The sequence below is a fragment of the Triturus cristatus genome, chromosome 8, assembly GCF_964204655.1.
Source record: "Triturus cristatus chromosome 8, aTriCri1.1, whole genome shotgun sequence".
NCBI classification, from domain to species: domain Eukaryota; kingdom Metazoa; phylum Chordata; class Amphibia; order Caudata; family Salamandridae; genus Triturus; species Triturus cristatus.
Window position 1 is genome coordinate 616,349,324 of NC_140591.1, and position 22,690 is coordinate 616,372,013.

The window sequence follows — 22,690 nt, forward strand, 5'->3', positions numbered from 1 at the left end:
CTGAGCCAGGCATGACGACGAAGCAAGACACTGGTATTTATTGCTCTAGAAGCAGTGTCGGCTGCATCGAGGGCACACTTAATGGAGGTGTTTGTAATTAGTTTACCCTCCTGTATCAGGTCATGAGCCTTGCGCTTGTGTTTTTCGGGGAGGTGCTGCATAAGAGCCTCAAGTTCGTCGTAGTGTGCTCTGTCATAGCGCGCAAGTAGCACTTGTGTATTTGCAATGCGCCACATGTTTGCAGCTTGGGAGGCGGTGCGTTTCCCAGACGCGTCTAAAAGTTTCGATTCCTTGTCTGGCGGTGGGGCTTCCCCTGAGGACTGGGAGTTAGCCCGCTTTCTAGCTGTGGAGACAACTAGGGAATCTAAGAGAGCAGGGCCCTTAATGTATGCAGGGTCTGTGGGTGCCGCCTTGTACTTTTTTTCTATTCTAGGGTTCAGTACCCTGGCCCTGACAGGGTCTTTGAACACCTCTGCAGCATGCTTGGTGACACCTTTAAGCATGGGCAAAATAGACGTGGACTTGTCCTGAATGTCAAATGTGTCCAGTAGGAAGTCATCTTCCACTGGTTCGCTATGCATGTCCACCCCATGGTAGTGTGCTGCTCTCTGCACTAAGTGGTGAAACCCTAAGGAGTCCTCTGGAGGAGACGGCCTGGATGGGTATAGGTCGTCCTGAGGCATATCAGGTATGTCAGGGTTGTGGTAGTCTTCCCATGGGTCTGGGGTCCCCGGTGGAGTGGGGTCCGTTGGGGCGTCCGCTGGGTCATAATGTGGATCCCCGAAGTCCGGATCTGGGGACGGGGTCGGGGAGTGATAAGGTACGGGTGGCGGAGATCTGGGAGGGGGAGGGGGTGGAAGAGGTGGAGGAGGAGGTAGTGGGGAGGGCACTCTGAGAGGAGAAGTAGCAGAGTCCTTCCGTTTGGGCGGTGGAGGAGGAGCCGGTGTGTCAAGACGTCTTTTCTTGACAACTAAAGTCAATAGCCCAGTCTTTGGATCTTTAAATAGAGTCTTTTGCAAAGGGTCTGGTGTAAAGAGATCCAGTGGCGCCGAATCGTCCGCTGGCGCCGATGTTTTCGGAGCCGAGGGTTTCGATGGTTTCTGTGCGCCATGCTTTTTTGGAACCTCCGGTTTTTTCGGCGTCGAAGGAGTTTTCGGCGCCGGAGCTTCGGTGCCGACAGATTTGTGTTTGTGTTTCGTCGGCACCGAGAGTCCAGGCTTCGGCATCGGTGGCTTCGGAGTCGAGCTGGGTATCACTTTCTTCGGTGCCGGATGGTGTTTTTCGGCACCAGGCGTCTGCTGGCTCGAGCCCGAGCTGCCGTGAGACTTTTGAGGCTTCGACACCGGGCCCGAAGGTGGGGTGATGGAAGCTGTGTGCTTGGTTTTACCCAGGCCTGCAGGAGAGGGTGTAACCTGAGTCTCTTTGTTTTTGGGCGCGGGGGTGGGAGGGGGTACAGTACTCACGACCCGCTGCGCCGGTGTGATGTCCTCCACGCCGGTGTGATGTCCTCCACGTCGGAGTCGTCGGCCTCGGAAGCGCCGACGACGTCGTCCTCCTGCTCGGTGTGTAGTTGCCCCGAAGCTTCGGCGTCGTCTCCGAAGATGTCCGGTGGAGCCGCGGTCGAGGAGTGCGCCATGATGCGTCGAGCTCTTCGATCCCGGATGGTCTTTTTAGATCGAAAAGACTTACAGGCGGGGCAGTCTCTAGCCTCGTGTTCTGGGGAGAGGCAAAGGTTACACACCTGATGGAGGTCTGTGTGGGGAAATTTAGACCCACATTTTGGGCACTTTTTGAACGGAGTCCTTTCCATCGGCCGGGACCGGAGTCGAGGAGGGCCCGAAGGCCGGTGCCGATGTACGGGATGGAGAAAAGTGCCGCTTCGAGAGATGAAGATTGATGAAGAAAACTCGAAGAACGAGGATTTTCCGTCGAGGCTGGAACCGTAGAAGTTCAAAGCCGGAGCACGAAGTATCACATCCGAGCCCGATGGCAGAAAAAAACAATCTGAGGATGGAGCCGAGGCCCATGCGCAGTGCGGACCGAAGGAGGAGTCACCGAACTCGTGACTTCCAAGGACTGTCCAAGGAACAGAAACAGGCTACAAACATCCGGGCCCAACACCAGATGGCGATCTATGCTAAGTGTACAATCTGCAGCTCATATGCCTCGAACAGTGGGTTACCCATGTAACATTGTTCACGTTCGAGGTAAGTTCTGGTACCATATCTTTGAGAAAGGGGCAATTGACTGTTGACCAAAATAGAGCACAGTTATGCGTCTCCGCAGCCGGAGTCAATTTGTCCCAGGCCTCTTGCTGTAGCTCCTTCTTGCGCCGCATTACCTCGGTCTTGTAGTTCTGCCTAAGTTTGTTGACCACAGTCTTATCTCTAGGCCTAATGGCCAAGCCCTGCTTAAGCTCTGATAATTTAGTAGTACAACCATGGTCAAACCAACCTTTCCTGGGGGCTAGTTTCCCAGAGACATTTTTAGTAAATTTTTTTTCGATGACTTTACTAATGAAAATAAAATCCTTTACAATGTCATTGGCCTCACGATCACACTCTAGGATAGCAATCATTTTTTCCTCGGCAATCCTTAACTATAGATTCAATAGCTCCTTCCGCTTTTTCTCCTTTCCATCGAATTCTTATGCCATTGGGTCTGTGAGCTTCTATATTCACCACAGAGCGTTCGGGGGGAGAAGCTCTATACTTCCATAAAAAGATGATAGTAATAATGCAATTATGATCACATCATATAATCGGTGACCTTGGGTGGTTTACACAGTGGAGTAATGTGGGATGATACACAAATGTGATCAATCACTGTGTTTGCATTCCTGCCCGTAAATGTGGGGATAGTATCACCCTGATCATTCTTTGCGTTTTCTAGAATTACCAAATAAAGGGAAGCCACTCATTTATTCAGGGCCTCCCCGTAGAGATTATGCGGGAAGTGAATACAAGTGGATATATTAAAATCCCCTACCCAAATATAGTTAAAATCGATATTGGCCCCAGACGTTAAATTTTCTAGGGCAACCTCTAACTCATTCACAGCACTGTACCTTGTGCTATCGAAGACGTTGTTATAAAAATTAATTAAAATAATATTAGAACCCTGATTGTCTGAAAGCCATAGGATCTGTGAGTGGGCCCCAATGGTCCGGTATCTTTTTACTTCAATTGGAATTTTAACAGAAACCAAAACCAGGAGCCCTCCCTTCAGTCTGCCAGATAGAGATTCCAGAGCTGGCAGATTAAATGAAACATGGCCAGAAAAGCTGACACTTTCTTTGCACCAGGTTTCTTGAAAGCAAACAATGTCATGAGAGCTAAGAAACTCGGCCCAACCAGGGTAACCATCTTTGGCAGCTATGCCAGCAATATTCCAGCTAACAATAGAACAGGGTGGGTACTCACGACCTTTTTGGGGCCTTAGATTCGAGAAACCCACCTCCATCCTCCCTGATTCATCCTCCACTATACTGGGGAGATCCGCGTCCCTCTTGGTAAAAGCCACTGCGGGGCAATATTCTATCACAGTGTTACCCCCCTCATTCACAGAAACAATAGTTGGAGGTTCAGGAAGTAAATACTGGGCTACTCCTCCCTGGCTTGTACTGTTGCCGCTCAAGGGGGAGAAAGTACACAAGGGAGCTCCCCCATTCGCCTGTTGTCAATCGACAGTCTCCAGTCCACTGAACCTGTTTTGTACGGGAATCTCACTCAAAACGGGTGGGTGCACTTGCCAACCCCTAGTGGTCATTCTCTTCCCTTTCCATTTAACTAGTGTCCACTCATCCTGTTGGGTAGAGAAATGATTGGAGGGATAGAAATAAGACAATGGAAAGGATTGTAGCTCCTGGACAATGGGTTTTCCAATTACAAATATATTCCACAGTATATACCCCTAATCACCCCTAATATCCTTGGTCAAATGTCCCACCCAAGACAGCCTACGGACCATAAGTATTTTACTAGAGAAGTGGGGGGGCAATGGCCTAAATTTATTTAACCAGTCGACAACTTTGATCTTTAAACTCAAACGATTCTTGACCAGATTCACACAGTTCCGGGACCCCTGTTAAAACCACCAAATAGGGACTCACTTCCGGGGGCAAATCAATAATAACATTGCCCGAAGGGGCCTGAGTTGTAAAAGCCCCCACTCCCTCTTTAGACTGAACCGGTTTCAAAACCTGTGGGTTCGTGGTCACATCTGCCATTGATATCTTCGGTGATGAAGCAACTGAGACTGGTAAAACTAGAGTAACAGTTGCGGGGGGTGCAGGTTCTATAACATCAATTCCTCCCCCATGGTCATTGAAAGGTACAAAGTCTCTAGGCATAAATTCTTTTTTTTTTGGAAATCTAGAATTTCCGAGGAAACCAGTCCAATCTCATTAAGCTGCTGTTCAATCTTAGTTAATCTGGCTTCAACTGGGCGAAGGAGAAGGCTAAATAGATCACTCAGTTTGGCTAAAATGGCGTCCTCAATCAGCGCCCTCACCCCCTCACAATTATCCTTATCCTTAACCTGTGGTATTGTTCCCATAGTTATTGAATGTTCTACTGATGCGGCAAGGGTGTCCGGGGGGGGGGGGGGGGGGTTAGTAATGGCCTGCTTCCTAACATTAAGTACAGGTACAGTGATAGGCAATTTTTTTTTTTTTTTAATCGACTTCCCTCTCTTGTCTTTATTGGCGCAAACCTGGCCTTGTTTGCGCTTTGTAGTTGCCCCTTGGCGTCTCTCCCGTAAAAGCCTGGTATTAGGAGTCTTGACAGAGCTAGCCACTATAGGAGGTGATAGAGCTGGTGAAACCGAGACCCTTGATTGCTCCCCCGGTCTAATGCAATCCAAACCTCGGTCAGTCGATATTGCGTGCATAGATTCAGAAATCACAGAAACAGTATTACCACTAGACTGACCATGGGAATTGGGAGACCGCACATTAGCAAAATACCCCAAAGAGGATCTTCTAGCAATGGCTAAGTCTTGTGAAACCCACCGCTCCATCAGCGTAATCCCTTGGTCAATAACTGCGTTGGCCCTAATAATAAAGTTATCAAGGGTACCGGTTAAGTTCCCGGTACCCATTTTACTTCTGCTCTCCCTCAGGGCCATAATATTGTTAATGTATAGTGCTCTTAGGAGTACTTACAAATACGGGTCCGGGAAAACAATATATGAAAGGGAAAAGAGGTGGCCCAGCCCGGCCTCGCTCGGCCCCTGACGGGCACGGACGGGCCCGCCCTTGGCCCGCGCGCGTCCCGCACAGCGGGTGGCTCGCGTCGATTTTATGGGCCTCGGTGCCCACTTGTGACGCTCTACGTGACCCTCGCACAGCCTCCTGGGAGATGTGGTCCAAGGTCAAGCCGTTCCCCTCACGGCGATGTCACAGGAAGCAAGGAGACACGAAGACCACAGCAACAGGGAAGAACTCCAGCCGTTCCCCTCACGGCGTGTACAGATGCAGGTAAGGTGCGTCCCCATTTTTATATACAATTGCTAATATTTCACTTGGGTATGGTTTTGTGATCTTACATGTAATGTAATGTGTATTAGTCAAACGTTGGATGTCTATTTCTCGGTTTATGTCGGTCTATTGGAGATACTGTTTTGGTACAATCTTAATATACATTTGTTTGTCGTGTTAGTCCTGTGTCTTATGATTTGAATGTAATATATATGTTGTATTGTCATGTTGCAGCCCTGATGAAGTTCCCGATGGGGAAATGAAACGTGTTGGCTGAATCTTTTATACCAGATGAAGTCTTTAATATTGAAATAAAGAAGTTATTTATCTACAACTACTTGCCTCTTGGACTTTCTGAACTGTGCACCCCCATCTATTCATAATCAAGCCCCTACTTACCATGACACCCTTTTGTATGATAACTTTAAACGTTCAGGTTTTTAATTCCCAATGAAAGGGAAGGCCTTACTGGGGTGGCTGAGACTAGGCTCTAGGAGAAGGCTACTGCACTACTACAGTAGCTTCACCTATATACATAGATTATCAAGGATTTCACTAATTGTGGTTCTCATCACAATATCACTCACCCAAGCCTAATAAGACTGAACAAATAACAATACTGATCAAGAGGGGCGTCCCTGTCAAGTTTGAATCCCAGTATTGGGATGGAAAAGGAAGGTGGATGGGAACAAGAAGCACAATAGGTCCAGCCAATATTACACTGTTCTCATTATATGGACCCAAAGGGAAGGAAGAGATACTTTCCATCAAAAGTTGAGATATGAATTGGAGGTGATTCTGAGCCATTGTTCGACTCTACAGAGGATAGCGCATGGTACATACTGCATGTTAACAGTAATATCAGTTAGTAACAGGATATCCTCCTCTCAAAGCCCGTCTGATCGCCCTAACTTTATCAGGTTTATACTAACCAGTTACTGACAAGCCCACCTATGGACCCTCCTTTTTAGGTCTCGCCTTGCTATCGCGTAAGCGATCGCAAAGCGAGACTATGGTAAGGGGCATTTAAAAGTGCTCCGAAAAGCGGATTGCATGCCGAGCACGCGCACAATCACGCGCATCGTGCCGCCATGCAATCCGTTTGGCATCGCACTTCAAAGGGTCCGCTCCCCCACCTGGAATCCGCTCCCCCGCCAAGCGCGCGCGCCACGCTCCGCCGGGCTGGTCTTGTTCTTTTTTGTTACATTCCTTTATTTTACTTTGTCTCTTTTTTCCTAGGTAATTTTTCCTTTCCCACCGTTCCCGCGCTTACACCATTCTTTTTCTCTTTCTTTTGTGTGTCTTTCTTTGATTTAAACACAGTCCCCAGTTGTTAACTCATTTATATGATTTCAAGCGTGATGCATTTCTGGGGTTAGATTGTTAAAGCAGCAGCGCTAGAGTGATTTACCCCATGGAAGAAATGGCTTTGGTGTGCCCCAACTTCAAGTCACCACCGTGTTTCTTCTTCAAGCTGTAAAAAAAGATTCATTCTTTCTAGGTCAGCGAGTGAATGAAAATTGATTTCATTCTACGGGATGTTGAGGCCTCTTAAATCTTGGTAAGGGTTAACATTGTCATCCAACAGTTTCTGCCCGCCCTCCTTTCTGCAACACAGCTTTTATTTACCTAATGCGGCAACGTTACCTTTTCAACACTTTCCTTGCATATTGCCTTTAAGTTCACCCTATACGTCAGCATGTTAGAGCGGGTCACATATTGTACATATTATGACGTAAAATGCATGCCACTCATTACCGTTTTTGGAAAGTTGCCATCCTCCTCCCTTGCTATCTATCCTCTGCAAATTAAGTGTTTATGCTTGCCTATTTCCCACTTTTATGTGGTGTTTTGCTTCTCCTTCGCAAAACTTTGAAAGTTATTGAACTCCAGTAAATGTAAAAAAAGGTTTTGTATTTTTTGTTCTGTTACATTTTGAAATGTTTTTTTAGATACTAATCCATATATGGTTGTGGGGCGGATGTCCTAGATTTTTTTTACTGTGAGGTACGTTTACGTTATGTTGTCGAGTATTCGTACTAGAAGAAACTGGCTGAAAATGACAAAATGCCAATGTGGCGGCTACTGTTGGACTAGGGCCGCTCATTTCTCCATTCTGTCTGCACTCTGAAAAACAGAAACCATGTTTATGCCCTCTAGTGGGATGTCAAGCAATCTACGGAAAACATGAAACATAAAACGTTGACAAATTTATTTACTACTTTTGGAGCACACTGCTAACTCTCGGGGCATCTTGGCGCTACGTCAAAAGTACAGCCTAATGGCAGAACTTTAGAATTCATAGCTTAAGTTGCCATGCAACTGCCGATCCATACATAACAAGCATTTGCAATGCAATAGGTCTCGCATTTACACGAGTTTAAGCTATTGGCATTGTAACTGACAATGCCTTTTATTTATGTTTTAAAAACCAAAACATAAATAAAAGGCAATGTCATTTACAATGCCAATAGCTCAAACTCGCGTAAATGCGAGACCTATTGCACTGCAAATGCTTGTTTGCTTTATCTTAGATTTGAGCCATTCATCGTCAACGGCAAATCAGACACCACACTCTTGATGGCTTGGTCCTTTTAACAGTTTGTGGTCCTGTGACCACCAAACTAAACTGCAATACAGCTTTGGACACAAACATCAAATGTCAGATGAGTTCATTACATAAACATGTACTGTACCTGCTGTAAAAAGAGGTGGGACAGGAAGAGGAGGATGAAGAATTGCTGTTGTTACAACAGTAGGAACAGAACTTGTTGCAGGGATAGGTGGTGCATCCATTCCAGCGGGTTGCAAAGGTGGCAGTGGAGGTGGTGGTCCTGTAAAAATAAAATAATAAAGACAGCTGATTACAGAAACTAATTATCTGATTTATATATTTTCATGAACAGGGCTACTTAAATATGTTGAATAGCTGTTCCGTTTTTTAAAACACAGAATAAAAATAAACTACTTAATGGCATGTAGGAAGTTGGCTCTGTATATACTATACCAATGTAAGGTATATTGTGCACAGAGTCCAAGTAATCCCCAAAGGTATAGCAGAGGCTAAATTAGACACGTACTAACAGCTCTCTTTGTGGTAGTGTGGGCGAGTAGTTGGGCTTATCAGAAGGGTGTGTTAAGTATTTTTGTATTCACTCAATCAAAGCTGATGGCACGCAATCAGACTTAATCCAGACCAATTAAGTAATTATAAAAAGTTATACCTATTTTTTATTTTGTAGGCCTCCAGGATGCCTCCCTGACCGAGCATGCATCATCTTTCTCCATTGCAATCCACAGGGCTCCCTATGTCTTCTTGGCACTCTGCTTCCGCCCACCTCAGTGCTGCTGGTGGTGCAGTTCCTGTGCTGATTGTTGGCCCCTGCTGTGCTGATCCTAACCCCAGGAGCTTTGCTCCCACAGCCGAGTGGCCTGCTCGAAAGAAGGCCCTGAAAGAAGCCCAACTGGCTAATATTGGTCCCCTGCACTCTGCACCCAGCCGCCCTAGTGCCGCTGGTGGTGCAACTTGAGTGCCTAACTGGACTTTGAGGATCCCTGGTCCTAAACCCCAAAACTCATACTTGTGAACTCAGATTTTTAATGAACTCAGATTATTAAAGCGCACGTAGCTGCCCTGAGGCGTCCAAGCCATAAGTCATTGTAAGTCATTTACTTACCTGTAAACAGTTAGCACTCTTTCTCCCATAGGAACCAATGTTACGAGTTTTCTGTTCCTAAAATATTTAAAGTGTTGACCTATGTTTTGTATGAGAGAAAAGTAACTGTACCTTAAACTTGAAAAAGTCTTACTTCCCTTGTTTTGTAGGATCCATGGTGTGATAGCTAGGCGTATCACCCCGATAGGTCGAAGTAATCTAAAAGTAACGCAAAAGTAATTTCTATGCAATTGAAACCGTTTTAAAAGCATATACATGTCATTTAATAAAAATATATACCCAAGAAGAAATTTGTGAATCCTTTACGTTACATTGCATACTCTCAAACTGATGACCAAATATTGTAGCTAATCCTTATCTATCACAATGCTATATTCAGACTGTATAGGATCAACACAACGGCAGAGAAGCACAGGCGATCTTAGCTAGGTTTGATACTAACTCTCCCACTGAGATAACAGTACATTTGCCATTCCTCCGTTGGATGAACGCAGTCTACAGCACATTGTCACTATAGTGAGCAAACTTCTTAATAACCGTGCAAGTATCAAGGATTTTCACGAAAGGGGCTTCACTTTTTTGTTCATTTATGCATGTTCAAGTTAAGATATCCAGAATTATTTTCATGAAAGAAATCCAGGTATGTTTGTGGATCCAACACACCCTTAATTAGTGATTAACTTGTGCCGGTGTTTCCTGGGGCTCAGCATCAGTACGCATTTCTTAACCCGGCACATTTTTAGATTCCATCACATGGGGGTGATGTCGGTCTATTTTTAAACAAAGCCCAGCAGTAGCGTTTTAACAGTTCAATATACATTAAACAAATAATGCCAGTGTACCCAGATCAGTCTTTCAGATTTGTGTGACCTGAAACAGTCTATATTTGTATGGGCATGATGGTTAGAAGCTGCCCTGGTAGTAGACTTTGGCAGCGCTAGCACAGACACTGGGTGCTTAAAGCTGCACTGACCACCTGAGAAACATCTTAGGCTCTGGCACTTATTTTCTTGCATGTTAAGTACTGCCCTTCATGTTTCCAAAACCTAAAACTGAATGTTACACAAGAAGTTATCACAATTTAGAATGTTGGGATCAACGTCCAAAAGAAACAAACAAGTTACCTGTTACAGGTGGCAGGCTGGGTGGCAAGCTCGGAGGAAGCGGGCCAGGTGGTGGTACTGGTGGTCGAAGATTCACAGGTGGAGGAGTTAAAATAGGGGGCGGTGGAGGAAGTCCAGGAGGGGGTGGCCCTTCAACAACAGGGGGTTGTGCAGGGAAAGGCAACATTCCAGGGAGGTTTACATCTTCAACAACTACTGGGTCACTTCCATGATCGAATGGGCACATGTCCCCTCTCATACAGAAACCCTTTTCTGGAAAGAAAAATGAAAAATACAGCTTTATCCGCTTATTATTTTTCCAAAAACATTGTTCTGTGTATTACAATAAACCTAGGACATGGCTTGCTACAGTATGACATTCATTAACTAGGATTATACACTACTAACTGTCATCTACTAATAACATTTTACCTAGGACTATATGCTATGTTACAACAATTTCTTATGGTAAAGTGATCCAAATTGTGCGCTACTGCATAAAGTATTTCTTGGTAATGATAGCCTGGGCAAAGTACAAAAGGATTCCTCCAATGTGGAAAGCCATTTAAAGTTCAGGAAACTAAGCGTGAAAGTAGTTGCTTCACAAGCCACAGTTGTACTACAAATAGTCCTTTCATACATGTGCAAGTGGTCAGACTCATTTCACAACTCACAAGCGAAAATAAAAATTGTTCACTTTCAAACACAGGCTCTCTCTGTACACCCTGCATGTGGATCCGAATTTAGTTTTCTCACGGAGTGCAAAGAAGGCAGGAAATGTAAAGATGACTTTAGATCAATTCTACCTTTTAAATCCTTTTCAGTCAGGGACCTGCACTATGGCTATTTACAGACTATGAGGATGATAAGCTGAGTATGCTTGTCTAACTTGATTTGAATACCAACTGGATTTAGTCTGATCGAAAATTCTAACATGTTGCTTTCATTTAACAAACGGTCTCCATGATGTGCAATGTAAGCAGTCACATGTTTTGGAGCCCAAAAATCAAAATGATTTCATCAAGTATCAACTGTAATCAGAGAACTAACAAGTTATTAAAAAACAATTAAATTTTCTTAGCTACTTTTTTAGAAGGCAATGTTTGTTGTGACAGTGACCGGTTACTCACCTTTAGCAACATTCTTTCTGGTGAATACTTATCTACCTGCAGATTCGTCACCTTAAACTATTGCCCCAGGTGCTAGACTGGATCAAAACATTTTTCATAACCATATTCCTGCACTCCACTAGGTGGGGCAGTGCAGCATCGCGATGACTCCATATTGCCCTGGAAACCTATTAGTGTCACCCACGCATGAGGACATCGGTTTATTCTCTTTACCCTTTCAGCGCCATCAGATGGGGAGCATTAACAATTGGTAACGGTCACTAATTTGGGACCTCTCTATAGATTGGAGAGGTAAAAGGCAGGTGAGGAATCTGCAATTACAGTATCCACCAGAAAGTGCATTACCAATGGCAAATAACTTGCTCTTTTGATGGATACTTCCAATTGCAGATTCATCACCATAGAATAGCTACCACAGCAGTACCTTCCTAAGGTGGAAGGTCTGTGCAGTGAACTCTGACCAAAAACGCTTGCAGAACCAAGCAGGCAAAATTTCTCCTCATAATATCTGTCTGTCAAGAGCCAATGCTTAGTGAACTTCTGCACCAATGCCAAAGTCGCAGCCAAGCAGATTACAATGACAGGCACTGCTCATGGCTCCTAGTAGCAGCTTCAGCCCTAGTGGGATGGGCTCTCAGTCCTTCTGGAAGCTGCCACTTGTCTAGGACTATTTACTGCGACAATGTCCCCTTCTGCACACACTTTCATTTTTTACTTTAGAGAACCCCACAAAAAGCTAACTGTCCACTCCATGACCATTGGTATAATCTATATAAAAGCTTAAATCACTTCTGTGGTCCAACCAGTTGATTCTCCTCTTTCAAGAAGTGAGGGGAGCACGGAACGCTGCTAGAGTGATGGATTGCCCAACATGGTAGAGTCTCACAACCTTTTGTTAAGAAGACTGGCTAAATCCCAGGACCAATTTGTCCCTAAAACACATGGTGTAAGGCAGGCACACCAACAGGGACTACAGTTCACTCATGTGAGAAGCAGACATAATAAAGACAGTCTTCAAGATTAAGTGACACAGAGAGCAGCTATGCATTGGCTCAAAGGGTGTACACATGTAGAATGTCAAGACCAAGTTAAGGTCCCACTGCGGCATTACAAATGACACGGGCGGGAGCAGGTGTCAAACCTTTAATGTACCTCATCACAACTGGTGATCTGAAAAAGGACAGTTGGTTTGGTCCACTTCTAAAGGCCAAAGGTTTTAGAAAATAATGTTTTGTATTGCCCATTGCAAGACCTTGCTGGGCTAAAGACAATACAAATAAAAAGAAAATCATACAACTTTGCCTGCAAGGGGTCTGTATTTCTGGCGCTGCACAATGTCACAATTTTATCCGAGTGCCCAGCAAAAACAGATTTTGTGGAAGGATGACTGATGAACAGGAGGACATCAACCACTTCTGGCAGCAAATCTAACGCAGTCAATAGCGGAGGCTGAATCTCCACCCATGGAGGTGCAGATTGCATAGGTTCAAGTTGAGAAACATTCCCTGTTGCGGAGACAGGAGGTTCTCCGTGAAGAAAACAAGTTACTTACCTGTAACTGTAGTTCTCCAGTATTGGAGCTTTCATAGATTAGCATGCCTGAATCATTCCCAGTCGTCGAGACGGGAGTCTCCGGTACATAAAAAAGCATTGCTTAGTAGTATACCAAACTGAAAAAAGGCCTAGGCCCATTTTCCTTTGCAACCCATAAACTTTGTTATATAAAAAAGGACTAAACTTGTCTCTGAACCAATCAGAACCTCTCACCCTCTAGAACCCTCCTGAGAGAACCTTCTGCCCCTCAGATTTTCGTGCACTTGTGCCATAACGTTCTGCGTGCTAAATCCGAGGTGAGCCTCTCAGGGAAAGAGGGTGGGTTGCATGTGAATCTATGAAAGCTCCAATACTGGAGAACTACAGTTACAGGTAAGTAACTAGTTTTCTTACTCCAGTATTGGAGCTTTCATAGATTCACATGCCTGAATCAGAATAGCGAGCAGTAGATAAATGCAGATTTTTTGTTACCCATATCCTGAAACAAGGAAAAATATATAGTGTGATAAAAAAGGTGTTTCTAAACCAAAATACACACATCAAAAATACTTAGCAAAATTGCATCAAATACAATAAATAACAATAAAATGCGCAAATGTAAACAAAAAAGGAAGGAGGGATGGTAAAGAAGGCTCACCGTTACTGGATAAGGTTCCTCAGCACCGCTTCTCCCACCGCCACATCTCTTCCTGTGGCCGTATCCAAGCAGTAATGCCTGGTGAAGGTGTGCATACTCGTCCAGGTCGCCGCCCTGCAGATATCCTGGATCGGCACACCCGCCAATAAAGCAGTAGAGGTGGACACTGCTCTTGTCGAATGGGCATGGACTGGTGCATTCAGAGGTCGCCCAGTTGCCTGATGACAATACTCTATCGCACTGGAAATCCATCTGGCAATTCCCCTTTTTCCTGTGTGCGCTGAAGGCAACAAAAAGTTGTGAAGACTTGCTTAGTTTTTTACAAATAGAACTTTAGACAGCGTTGGACATCCAGCGAGTGGAGAGCCCTTTCCGCCGCTGTTGTTGGTTGAGGAAAAAATCGTTTGAGAATTAATGGCTCATTTAAATGAAAATCAGTTGGTACCTTTGGAATTAACTTTGGATTAGTCCAGAGTATCATTCTGTCCTCTTTGAATTGTAAGAAAGGCTCCTGGACCGCGAGAGCCTGAATTTCCCCCACTCTCCTGGCTGAAGTGAGAGCAATGAGAAGCGCAACTTTCCACGATAGGAATTTCAGATCTGCCCTGTGTATTGGCTCGAAGGGCTGTTTTATTAACTGGGAAAGAACAATGTTCAATTGCCAGAGAGGTGGTGGGGGTTTTATTGGAGGGAAAACCTGGAACAATCCCTTCATAAATTGTTTGACGACTCTAGCGGACCACAAAGATGGACAAGAAGCAGTCCTTCTGTAGCGTGATATTGCGGCTAGGTGTACCTTTATCGATGCATGAGCCAAACCGGACTTTGCCAAAAGCAAGATGTATGGAACAATCTCGTGAACTGCCGAGTGCAGAGGATGAATGTTAGATCTTATGCACCATAAACAGAATCACTTCCACTTCATCCGGTATGTTTTGTTTGTACTATCCGCCCTGGCTCTAGATAGAATGTCCCTGCACTCCGTTGGGATGTTCAGATGTTGAAATTCCCAGTATTCAGGAGCCAGGTTGCTAAGTGCAGTGATTTCGGATCCAGATGAAGTACTTCCTCAGAAGTGACGGTATCGGCTGGAGGCAAATCGGGCGTTCCTCCGACAGTAGTAGAAGCTCCGCGAACCAATGCTGCCTGGGCCACCATGGAGCTATCAGGATTATCCTGCATGGTTCTTTTTTGATCTTCATAAGAAACCACGGCAGGAGGGGAATTGGAGGAAAGGCGTAGGCAAAGATGTCTGACCATGCCATCAAAAACGCATTCCCCCAAGATCCCCGTTGGGGAAGCCAGCTTGCGAAGAACTGGCATTTCTTGTTCTCCCTTGTCGCGAAGAGATCTACTGTCGGTCTTCCCCATTTTTGGAAGATGTTGTTTAAACTCCCTTGGTCGATCTCCCATTTGTGACAGACAGACTTCAGCCTGCTGAGAGTATCCGCCTTGGTGTTCTGATCCCATGGAAGATGTTCCGGTGTAATGGATATTCTGTGTTGTAGAGCCCACTCCCATATCAACTGGGCTTCTCGAGACAGGGAGAGTGATCTTATTCCTCCCTGTTTGTTCAAATAGTGCATCGCTGTTGTGTTGTCTGTTCTTATTAACACGGCTGCACCTTGAATCCTTGGTAGGAACGCCAACAATGCTAAGCGGACGGCTCTGAGCTCCAAGAGGTTGATATGCAATTGCTGCTCGTTCAATTTCCAGCGACCGCTGACTTGCAGGTCCTGAAGGAACGCTCCCCAGCCTTCCAAGGACGCATCTGTCTTAACCACTAATGGGGCTGGTTGAGTCAGGAAAGAAAGGCCCTGCGAGATGTTCCGTTTCCGGGTCCACCATGTTGCCGCGTGGATCATGGTCGGCGTTAACCTGAGTAAATCGTCGAAGGATCCTGTCGCTTGATGCCATTGAAGATCTAGCTGCTCTTGCAACGGATGCATCCTTAGCCTGCAGAAAGGTACGAGGGGAATACAAGAGGACATCGTTCCCAGCAATGACTTGTACTTGCGTACTGAAAGATACTTTCTTTTTATAAAAGCCTGGGATAGAGATATTATTCCCAGCTGTCTTTCCTTGGAGGGGAACGCTTTGATTACCTCTATATCTAGAATTGCTCCCAAGAAGGTGATATTTCTTGTCGGCTGAAGAGTTGACTTCTCTTCGTTTAAAGTCAGACCCAATCTGGCAAACAGTTCCACGCAAGCCCTTGTTGACGACCGGGTCGACGCTGCTGATGGTGCTTTGACTAACCATTCGTCGAGGTAAGGAAATACTTGGTGTTTCTGCTTCCTTAGAACCGCTGCCACTGGAGCCAGGCATTTCGTAAAAATTTTCGGGGCTGATTTGAGGCCAAAAGGCAGTACCCTGAATTGGTAGTGTTCTCCGGCCACCATGAAACGAAGGTACTGCCTGTGGGAAGGATAGATTGGGATATGAAAGTACGCATCCCGTAGGTCCAATTTGGTCATATGATCTCCTGGGTTTAATAGCAGCAGAATATCTTGGAGGGAAATCATTCTGAAGGATTGTTCCTTGAGGTAAGTATTTAGGGATCGGAGGTCCAAAATAGGGCACCAATGGAGAACATTTTTCTTGACTAGGAAAAAACGGGAATAAAATACCCTTCCTCGCTGAGAATTCGGTACCGGTTCTATTGCTCCCTTTCGGAGTATTGTCCGAATTTCTTGACGCGTCTGATGCAAATATTTGTCCTCTTGGTGGTGTACAAGGGGGGGTTTGCAGAAGCTCTAGAGTATGTCCAAATTGTATTATGTTGAGGACCCATTGGTCCGTAGTTATTTGCTACCAATCTTGAAGATAAGAAATTCTTCCACCCAGGGGAACATGTGACATAAGAGGAATAGGTGTAACCAGAGTTAGAAAGTTGTCATTGTCGCCGGGTGTTGTCTTTCCCCCGACGACCTCCTCGACCTCTAGGAGTAGATTTCGTGTAACCTCCTGTTTGTCGCTGCGAATACTGTTGACGATATGGCTGAGATGAGGTGGAGTAAGAAGTATACCGGCCTTGTTGGTAACCCCCTCTATAGGAGGATTGGCCCCTACCTCTTGAGCCTCGAAAAGGAACTTTCCTATATTGCAATGTTCCCAGAGATTTCGCTGTTTCTGTATCTTTTTTGATACTCTGCAAGGCCTCATCAAAGTGCTTCACGAACAAATCTTCTCCATTGAAGGGAAGGTCCAAGATCTTATTCTGGACTTCGGGCCTAAAAGCTGTCGCTCTTAGCCATCCTTGTTGGCGCAAAATAGCCGCTCCACCCAAAGATCTGAAGGCCGTGGTCGCAATGTCCATTGTGCAATGTATGACTTCAGCCAAAGTCCTTTCACCTTCTTGGAGGATTTTCCTGGCTTCCTGTATGTCAGCCTCAGGAATGCTGTCTATGTAAGGCGATAGGTCGCACCACATTTGCCTATCATACCTGCCCAGGATGGCCAGGGAATTTGCAGCCTTAACTAGAAGGGCAGACATGGACGAAAATCTCTTCCCCGCATTGTCCAAGCGCCTACCCTCTCTGTCGGGAGGCGTTGAGATTGGAGCTGACATATTCCTCGATTTTTGCTGAGCCGCTTGAGTTATAACTGAGTCCAGCTTGGGGTGGCCTAGTAGACAAGCAGGAGCATCCGAGGGCGCTTTATATTTCTTGTCCAGCCTGGCGAGTACTGGAGTAACCGTTGCCGGCATCTCCATGACCTTGAGACCTTCTTCCCATAGAGGACTAACAATCGGGAGAGATCCTGACATTTAACATGTAATTGCGAGGGGCTACTGGCATAGCCAAAAGGACCATCATTATCCTCCTCCTGCGAGTCTTCTTCCTCTAAAAAGTGGGATGGAACCAGAGGTGTTACCTTGCTTGGAGATGTAATATGTGGGGCAATCCTCCTTTTCCTGATAAAATCCCGTTTTTCTGGGGGTTTTTCCTCTCGTCGGCGAGCCTGTCGACGAGATTGCTGTCGAAATCACCGATGAAACAGTCGCCGCCGCTGCTGCTGTCGACGCTACAGTCACCGTTGTCGATCCTGTTGTCACTGTCGTCGACGATCCCGTCGACGACGTAGTCGTGGTCGTCGATGTCGCCGTCGACGCTCTCGTCGTCGACACTGCCGTCGACGACGCCATCGTTGACGAGGGTATAGGTTTAATAGTGATCTTTACCTCACTTATCTTCATTGACGACGCTACTTTCTTCGTCGACGATCCCGTTTACGACGTACATTTTCCTAATTTCTCTTCAGGAGATGTAGAGGCTGGCTTTTGAAGTGAATGTTTAATTTTAAGGGGTGATTTTGAAGGCTCTGAACTAGTCTTTTTTTAATGTTTTACCCCTGAAGCATGACCCTTGCTCTCCTTTTCTATAATTTGAGGAGATTTTGAGGGACTGCGCTCTGAAGACCCAGTCGCGATCTTTTTAAGAGCCTTCTCAGGTCTTTCCCCTGAGGTATGAGCCTGAGGAGATCTACCTCTTTTTTGAGATCTCCTTGAAGTTGTTGATGCCTCATCACTGTCACTAGACACAACATCCTTCCTGGTCTCAAGTTTTTGGAGCCAAATTAACAGTCTACCTTCACGATCCCTCAGTGTTTTATTAGAAAAGGTACGACATACCTTACATTCCTTCGCCTGATAGTGTGGGTAAAGGCAGTATATGCAATCTTTGTGAGGGTCGTCTGTATATAACCTTTCCTTTGAACAGGTGGCGCAGGCTCTAAATAAACCCTCCCTTTCCTTGTCAGCCATTCTCCAGAAGTTGCCGATGAAAAAACAGTTGAATAAACTCTTCAATCTAGAACCAAACTGTAGAATTTGAGCAGAGCTCAAAGGAGACTCCCTAGCACAACGTGCGGTTGAAAATCTGAGGGGCAGAAGGTTCTCTCAGGAGGGTTCTAGAGGGTGAGAGGTTCTGATTGGTTCAGAGACAAGTTTAGTCCTTTTTATATAACAAAGGTTATGGGTTGCAAAGGAAAATGGGCCTAGGCCTTTTTTCAGTTTGGTATACTACTAAGCAATGCTTTTTTATGTACCGGAGACTCCCGTCTCGACGACGGGGAATGATTCAGGCATGTGAATCTATGAAAGCTCCAATAATGAAGTAAGTAATGATCTAACATCTGACACTTGCGCCTTCAAGCTGGGACAAAATAACTGGCACCACTTATCCTCGGACAGGAATTGAATTGAGAGATATCATATAGATGGCATGTATGAAAAGCTAGAGCAGACACCTTTCTTTTGTGCGTCTACTAATGCAATATAGGAGCCCATAGTCTGACTCTACCACAATGGTTTCCAGAAGGCAACATAACTGCACAGTGGCCTCCCTGGAAGATGACTACTTGTAATTTTGCTTGTTCCTAGGGCATGGGTGGTTTTCAAAATCCAATGCAGCTCATCTTCGAGCTGAAGTATCTTTTACCCAACTATACAGCATAACAAATGGAACTAGGAAGTGGTTCCATTACCAGCCGACATTTTGCCTAGCTTTTGCAGTCTAGTGTTTCTCCCCCTTTATGGCGCGGTGCATCAAGTACTTACCTCACACACCTGATGGCTGAAACAAGTTGGAAATCCATGTTTGAGCAAATACTGGTATATTCAGGCCCCGGTGAGTTCTTTTAGGTGATTTGGGCCTAGGGGACACCTTGGAAAAGTGAGTACAGGATAGACGTTTTCTGGAGTGCCAGTAAATATTATGTTTCTCACCCCGAGCAAGCCGTAACTTAAACACAATGTTTGGCAAGATTTAATTTTATTCCACAAAGTGGGACTTACAAACTCTTCTAGCCATCAGAGAACCCATGAGGTGTAAGTTTTGCTTTAAGTGTGTACGTTATGTCTTGTATATTTACATGTGGAGTGTGCTTTAGGTTGCCATGGGGAACACTATTTTACTAGATATGTTTCCTGCAACTATTACTGGATCATATTTCCAATGACCAGCCACATTGAGGTGGTGTTTTGACAAGTATGCAACAAGTCCAGAAAACGTGCTGAATTATAATTTTTGAAGTGGGGCATGTGTTTACAAACTGTGTTCTGATGCATGCTGGCATTCTTAACTCTCCCCTTGTACGTTCCAGGTCGTTATGCAGTGACACCAAGTAGGTGCTGTAAACCATTTACTACTAGCATGCAGTGTGTGCAGTAACATACTGTCAGTACGTATATAGGAGTGATATCAAGGAGTTCATTTCCTTGGTCCGGATGAAAAGCCATGGGGTTTGGCTTGAAACATGCAGACCACAAGAAAAGTAGGCACAATCACCTACACTTTCTAATCCCTCCCTCAATTCTTTTTTTTTTTTTTACCATACTGCCCGGGGGATAGATTAAAAGTATTGACTTGCCTAACAGGCAGGTATTTTTAACATTCTATGTAAAAAGACTCCTCCCACGTATTTCGTAGGTCCCAGCACGCTTCGTTCCACATTGGAACGGGAAGAACCAAATGATGAAGCATGCCACCAAGAGTAACCCTAATAGGTTAGGGTTATACAAAAATACCTAGAGTTTTCTCACTTTACCATGTGGAGGGTTAAAGTAAACACACGCACAGACGGATTTCTTGTTTTTGTAAGAATCTGGAATTCTGCCATGCAGTGTCATCAATATCAATGAACAACCTACAATAGGAATTGAAGTGGGGGGAGAAATGAGTGCCACTCGAAGTCCTCAGTCCATCCACTTGCTGCCAGCTGAATCAATATCTGGCAATCATGTTTAAATGGTAGTTCTCTGCCCATGTTGTATAGTCATACTCTTACACTTATGTCTTACCCTCCCCTGCTCCCGTACAGCTCTGAAGACTGGATGAGAGCATCTACCTCCATGGGCCTTACTGAACATTTTGTTTTTTGGCCCAGTCTCTTGGGCAACTGTTCATCTCCCCCTCTACCGTCTGAAGTACTTTATGTAAATGTTTAATGGATGTACTAGTCTTGTAATGCCTCATATAGAGGTATGCAACCAAACTGTCCACTACATTCTTGGAAAGTGCAAATTTAAAAAAATCTACCATTGCATTTGCATATTTTATATTCATAAGTATTTCTCATTACCATTTACATAAACAATATCAGATTGAAAAAAATTACTATATTACAAAAGGAGCGGGCTATGATCAAATGTAAAACGGTTCAGTCTTTGATATGCGATTAAGGCTGATGCCATTTGAAAAATACAAAAATAAAATGATCAGTTATGGCATTTAAAAACTGAAACCAAGAGAATTTTATTTAAAGAGGTGTGTTTACAAACCAGCTGGCTAAACAATCGAGTATGTAATTTTCAGAGTTTTAAACTCACCATCATAGTCTCTACAGCGTTTCCTTGACAAAGTTGGTCTTACATATGAGCTTTGGTCCACTTGGTCTTCAGGAAAATCAGTCCAGTTGTTAGTGCTATTACCATGGTGTGTTTGGGAAATAACCTTAATGGCACTGCTCACAGTCTGAACAGGATAACAATCCGTGGTAATGTTCGAAACAGAAGAAACTGGTGTATAACTGTTCTCTAGCGAGTCTGTTCTTTCCAGTTCGTACTTTGGCTTTACTGGGTCTCTTTCTGAAAAGCAAGCATTAAACTATTTGAGTACAGCATTTCAGTTTACACATTATCTAGAAAAACAATGCTCTGGAAGTTACAATGTAATTAGAAGCTTTCACTTCAGAAGATAATGAAGACATCTCATTTAACTAAGAAGGCGGATGTTGGGGAACGGCTTAGGTGTACTCAATTAGGAATCAAGTACATCACTATGGACTAGGCAGGCAGCAGGTTAACTGAATCAGACAGAATGAACTAACTTAATACATTTGCTATTAAGCATCCTTTGCAAATGCATTTCAATTGCCCTTGGTACAGGATAAAACTCAGTATCCTTGTGGTTTATAATCTGCAAATAAATTCCAAAAATCAAGTAATCCAAAAATCACCAAGAGAGCACATCCAAGTCAAGGATACTGTCAGGGCATCAGAGACCTAATTTCTAAAGCTAGGGGTCTGGGGTACCTAGTCAACAGATCTATCTGAGAACTGTAAGCAGAATTACTCGTACTAGCATAGTTCAGTGCAAGCAAGTTATGGGCCACAACAGTCTCAAAGTCAGTTTCCTCAAGGACGCTACCGGGCTTAGAACTGGGACAGCACCCAAAGTACATCCATAGGGAAAAACCAAACTTAATAAGCATCTATTTTGAAAGTCACACATTGGGACATTCGCTTTTTGAGTGCTCTCACCATACCTTCTAGGTCACCAGCTGCCCTGTGCAAATGCAGTTTTAAGTTTAACGATCAATCGCAACTTCAGACCTCATATCTGTAATAAGAGGAGTCACAAGGTTGCTTTTAATTGTATCGAATCCATGTGACCGGTGACAGCTAATGGTAAGCAGTAATGCACTGCAACAGATGACAAATTGCTACTTTCAACCTACTGGTAGTCAACCTGCTGGAGGTTCTTCAGGTCAAAACAAACAATAAATAAGTGTAGGAAAGTAGGTTTCTGTTGCAGTAACCCCCCACATTTTGCCAGATTTCTGATGCACTTTGACTTGCTGTGCCCTGGGTCCCCGCCAATGAGATTCACAGGGTCTGTGTTCTTTCCCAAAAATGTACCTTTGTACCCACCTATTGGCCCCTCTCTGTAAGTCCCTTGTATAAGATACCATGGGTACCAATCGAAATGTGACCAGCAAATGCCTCTAAGGGCTGCAGCACATATTGTGCCACCCTTGGAGGTCCTGTATAACTAACACACTCACTCACTCTCTCACACTCACTCACTCACTCTCTCACTCACTCACTCTCTCACACTCACTCACTCACTCTCTCACACTCACTCTCTCACACTCACTCTCTCACACTCACTCTCTCACACTCACTCTCTCACACTCACTCACTCTCTCACACTCACTCACTCACTCTCTCACTCACTCTCTCACTCTCTCACACTCACTCACTCACTCACACTCACACTCACTCACTCACACTCACTCACACTCACTCACTCACACTCACTCACACTCACTCACACTCTCTCACACTCACTCACTCACTCACACTCACACTCACTCACTCACACTCA

At 44.8% G+C, this 22,690-nt stretch overlaps 1 protein-coding gene across 4 annotated transcripts in view; it reads right to left on the minus strand.

Annotated features, from left to right (window-relative positions):
* Positions 1–22,690, minus strand: part of RBM26 (RNA binding motif protein 26) — a 999,243-nt gene that overhangs the window by 783,864 nt on the left and 192,689 nt on the right. For all 4 annotated transcript variants that reach the window (XM_085622082.1, XM_085622081.1, XM_085622080.1 and 1 more), the window contains exons 6-8: positions 20,911–21,168; positions 10,281–10,532; positions 8,176–8,313 (exon numbers count right to left, since the gene is read on the minus strand). In XM_085622082.1, coding sequence (XP_085478208.1) covers positions 8,176–8,313; positions 10,281–10,532; positions 20,911–21,168 — 648 coding nt within the window. The remainder of the gene's footprint in view (positions 1–8,175; positions 8,314–10,280; positions 10,533–20,910; positions 21,169–22,690) is intronic.